This window comes from Austrofundulus limnaeus, unplaced genomic scaffold (genome assembly GCF_001266775.1).
Source record: "Austrofundulus limnaeus strain Quisiro unplaced genomic scaffold, Austrofundulus_limnaeus-1.0 Scaffold164, whole genome shotgun sequence".
NCBI lineage: Eukaryota > Metazoa > Chordata > Actinopteri > Cyprinodontiformes > Rivulidae > Austrofundulus > Austrofundulus limnaeus.
Window position 1 is genome coordinate 724,376 of NW_013952566.1, and position 5,072 is coordinate 729,447.

General features: G+C 41.2%; 1 protein-coding gene across 1 annotated transcript in view; it reads right to left on the minus strand.

The window, feature by feature from the left end:
* Positions 1-2,313: 2,313 nt before the first annotated feature.
* The window catches only part of tada2b (transcriptional adaptor 2B), a 9,059-nt gene continuing 6,300 nt past the window's right edge, over positions 2,314-5,072 (minus strand). Inside the window, exon 2 of the mRNA XM_014017242.1 lies at positions 2,314-3,696. Within this exon, the coding sequence (XP_013872696.1) occupies positions 2,500-3,696 (1,197 nt within the window). The 3' untranslated portion in view covers positions 2,314-2,499. The remainder of the gene's footprint in view (positions 3,697-5,072) is intronic.

A 5,072-nucleotide genomic window follows, 5' to 3' on the forward strand; every position in this document is an offset into this window, starting at 1 on the left:
CAAGACAGTCATCAATATCTGAGACAACTAAACGGTGTGTTGGAACAAAAGACTGAAAAATTTTCCTTCTGTCATTTAAAAAAATCTATTTATTACAAAAATTTTAAAACTTTGACAAAATACTGTACAAGTCCCAAGATACACCCCTTTACCTGATTTACATTACAAAAAATTTACATTTGGTGACTAAAGTGAGTCACCTGTGAAAAAATATTTTCTTCTAATTTCTTTTACGTTTTAGAACAACCTTGGGAAAAGATGGTATTTTTGAATATTGACAAACAGGAGAGCCTGAGATTACTCTCTGCAATAACCCACGTTTAGTTTTTAATCACCTGCCACCTGTGCCTGTCTTGTCAAATCTCATGAAAGACGGGTGCGCCGATAAATCAGCACCAATATCCTTAATTTTGGAAGGTCAGCGATCTTCCCTATAGTTGCACTAGAAACCATTCTTATCCACTTCTGTAGAGGTCTGAACATCTGCTGCTGTCTCCCTTTGTTCTGTTGTCTAATTAAAACAAGTTTGTATTGTTGCAGTGTTTTTCTAATAAAATAAGATTGGAACACTGAAGGAGCATGGTGATCTTACAACACTGAACAGTGTCAGTTATAAATTCTGAATCGGCAGGTCAGGTTKTTTAGAGTTGRGTGATCGGCCAGARAGCTGAAATCAGTGCACCCCCATCATTAACCACTCAAAGCAGAGTGAGTGTAGATCTAGAACTGATTCAATAGCTGCCACAGCTAATTAACTTTAGCAAACACATTGTTATAATCAAAACATTTTAGCTACAACATGGTGCAGTTGTAGCTAATGGCGCAACACCTTCATTTAAACTTTGGCATGCGGGCGATATGCAGTCCTTCAAAGAGTGCTACTTTTTAAATTTCACCACTTTTCTACCAWGAGGAGCATAAAACAGTTAAAGCTGCGTTAACCTGCCCAACATCTTTGTGTATAATATGTTTTAGTATTTGTGTGGCCCTGTGGTAAACACTGGTCGCTGCAAACACAGATTCTGAGAAGTGTTCAATGTCCTGTCACACCATGACGTTTTAGACAACTTCTGGAAATTTTAAAGACATCTACGTTGAAGAGGGAATTTCAAAAAAAAAAATAAATCATCACAAAGTCTCTTTTAGGCATATACTGTAATGCTAACAAATCAATCAAATATATAATTTTTTAATTACAGTAATAATTTAGCCATAAAAAATGTCATAAGTTRTCTAAAGCGTTGTAGTGTGACAGGGTCTTTACCTACACATACATTAACAGTTTTAGGCACATTATAAATATTAAAACCCTTAACACAGCAATGCGGTTACGTTTTGAGGTACAAATCTGTCATTTGAAAAGTTTTAACCAAACTCTGGTCACTGTCGATCAGATCTGATCAAATTGTTCCTGCATGGAAATACTTGTTTTAAGGGTTAAATYTGATCATTTAACCAGGACGTCTACAAAAGGAGGACATTTAGTTTAAGGACAGGACAAACAATCTGACATTTTGTCCTGATGCATCTCAGTAATCCAGGTAAAAAATCAARAAGAAAAAAAATTGTATAAGTCGTCTGTGTTGGGACATTTCAAAAGAATGTCCCAACACAGACGAGCTACATCTAATGGCCAGAACTCTGCAGTTTTCACTCATTTACAGGCCAGCGGTCACTCTTTCAGAGATGAGGATGTTCTCATTCTTGATAGAGAGGAACGTTGGTTTGAGAGAGGAGTAAAAGAAGCCATTTTTGTGAAGAAAGACCGTCCATCATTAAACAGAGCTGGAGGACTCCATTTTCAGTTGTCCCCCTCCTACAGTGCTGCTATAGCCAGTATCACTCCACCCCCTGTTAACAATAAATGTTAATTAGGTGTCAACGATAGCCATGTGATGTGAGTATCAGTCACATGGAGGCAGTGCTTAAAAGCCTGAATTTTGCCTGAAACTCTCAGACTGAAGAAGTCTCTTGGAGGAGAGACGAAACGTTTCATTAGAGAAGAACCCGTCCAGAAGACCTACACAATTTTTTTTCTTTTTAATCTGACATTTTAATCACATTCTTTGGCCTTTTTTCTTTTATTTTTTGCAGACCAACACAACATTAACATAATAGTGATTTAACGCTGCTCTGATCAGTTTAGATTCATGTATCGAACTAATTAAACAATCACTTTGTCAGGAAACTGTTCTACCCCTGTAGGAAACAGCTGCTTAACACTTGTAAGAATTTGTTTTTTTCTTGTCCAGAATTATCGTGGGCAGAATGTAATCTTKAACCACTCGTGTTTTTTAAATGAAAAAATAAACGATTAGCTTTTTGTTTTATTTTTAATCTGTGCATGAAAATATACTTTTTTTAAATTTCCAGTAGGACATCTTCTTTATTAGTAATGTACATATTCACAAAGTCAACCCTGAATTGAAAAAGCGCTCTCTGTGACAGTCAGTTTGGTTCAGTCTCAGCAGCTACCAGTGATCCTCAGATTATTATTCCCTACGAGGCGTCTCTGGATATCCAGCCGCTCTCTGTGAGGAAAGTAAGAATGCGTTTTTTCAGGACTTTGTCCAGGTAGCTGGGCATTCGGCTCTTGGCCGGGATGCCCTGTCTTTTCTGCAGGTGGTCTTTGATGATGATGGTTTTGACAGTCAGGTAGCGCGTGGGGCTGAGGTTCAGAGAGTTACACAACACCTTCTCCCGATCGGACAGGAGCTCRAAGCCCGTCAGGTTCTCTATGGCAGCGAACTCACCATCTTTACCATCCTCTTTGAGCCCGCCTGCACCCCCCAGCCCCCCGGCTCCGCCTCCTCCAGCTCCACCGCCCGTCCCAGAGCCGAGCCCACCCCCGACGGAGCTGCCGCGTTTGGAGGCGACCAAGCTCTTGTTCTCCTTGCGTTTCTCCCGTTTGTGGCGCGCCGCCTCGTATTCCACGGACTCCTCCAGGCGCGTGATGCCGTTGCGGCGGTAGCGCTGCAGCTCACGCACCTTCACCCTGAGCAGTCGCTCTTTGTGCATGTTCTCGAAAAACTCCTCGAACTCCCGGTGGGCCATGAACTGGCAGAGCGCCCGCAGCCTCATCCGYTGCTCCTTCTCCTCCTTGGTGATTTTTCTTTTAGGTGTGCCCGGAACGGGGCCGGACCCGGATCCCGTCACGGACGCCGAGCTGACAGCTCCAGTTGCTCCTGCTCCTCCCGCTCCTACAGAAGCTCCCGTCACTCCCAGCCCTCCCGGTTTCTCCTTCTCCTTGTCTTTTTTGTCTCTGCCGAGGAACGCGGGAACCAGGTTGTAGTCCCGAGCAATGTTCTTACGCCTCTGGCGCTCCCTCAGCTTGCGCACGTACATGTCCACGTGGGCGCGTTTCAGCTCGATCTCCACGTCCTCGTCGTCGTAGTTGACCGACAGCCCGCTGATGAGCTTCTCCGCGTCCTGGTCGTACTCGATTTCGTAGTCGTCGCGCAGCGGCATGTAGCCGAGCTGCTGCTGCTCCGCCAGGCTGATGTCCAGCGGGGGAAGCGGGGTGGTGAGGCTGGGCGACAGTGGCCCCCCGCTCGGACAGGTGTGGTCCGTCACTCGGTTGGGAATGCTGTCGGGGATGCAGGCTTTGCCCAGGTTACCGTGAATGTACATGGTGACGTAGTGCTCCATGACTTCCTGCGGAGTTCGGGATGCTCCGACGTGAGCCGCCATGTCCTCCTGGGAGGAAACCAGATTTGAAAAAAAAAAGTCAGAACAAAGGGAACACAGAAAAAATCAGAAATAAAAATCAACACAGAACCCAAGAAAACACATTTACTGGATCAATTAAAGTCTGTGAAACAAATTCAGAGGCAAGCTGTGGATGTGTTTGAGGGGTTCTATAAAAAAAGAGCAAATTTACAACTCAAACAGTTTGTTTAAGCAACATGTTGTTTTGAGAAAGAGACCAACAAGCAGAGCTAAGAGTTCATCAAACAAAGTTGCTTTCAATGTCCAACCTGGACTACAAAGTTTTAAGAGATCCCTGATTAGTTGTAACATTAGACGTTATTTGATAAACATATTTTAACTGTAAATAAACAATACTTATTTTACCTGCTGTATATAAGCATCTTCAGGCGGGAAATCACATCTTTTAAAATTACAGGTCTAGATTTGCTGCTATACTTTCAATCAAGTCCATTTAGTATCCAAGAGCTATTTTTAGGTGAATACATTGGGGGTGTAAYGATACATCAATCTATATTGATACTGTATATCGATTTGAATGGTTCATGGTTCAGTTATATCGAGGCAAAATGAAAATATCCATCTATATCGTCATCATGTGCTTGATGTGAATCAATATCATCTCCCAGATTGTGGAATGCACTTCCACTAAATATTAGACAGCCTACCTCATTGTTTTCTTTTAAATCTTTACTTAAGACTTACTTTTTTAATAAGGCTTTTAATATTTGATAATGTTTTTTTGTTTGTTTTTGGTTTTATTGTAATTGATTTGGTATATTTTGTTTCATGTTGTCTTTGATGTTTAACTTATTTTTCAATGTAAAGCACTTTGTAACATTTGTTTAGAAAGGTGCTATACAAATAAAGTTATTATTATTATTATTATTATTATTATATGCCCATTTAACACATTCATTGTGTTAGATGGGCATATGATATCGCATTATATCGATCGCAGACATGTGAATTGAACTGAATCAAAATCATATCGTGACAGACTTTGTGATGGAGAAATATCGAATCGTCATCTAAACATATTGTATCAATTTAATATTGTATCGTGATAAAGCTGGTGATTTACTTAGCCACTTAGCCCTGTTTGGGAGTTATTAAAGGCTTACCTGAGAGGTCAAATAATTTCTTACTGTGCAAATAAAAAGAAAAAAAACATTGAACAGCTAAAATTGCTAACGGATCAGATTCTACAATTAGACAGGGAATGCTGCCATGCTTTTACACAAGACTCACTTAAGAAACGTACATGAACGAACTGTTCATCCATCACCATTCATCTCTCTCTTTGGGGTGGCTCCAGCAGAAGCTTCCCTCAGTGAACATCAGAGGACGGTGTTAGCTTTCTG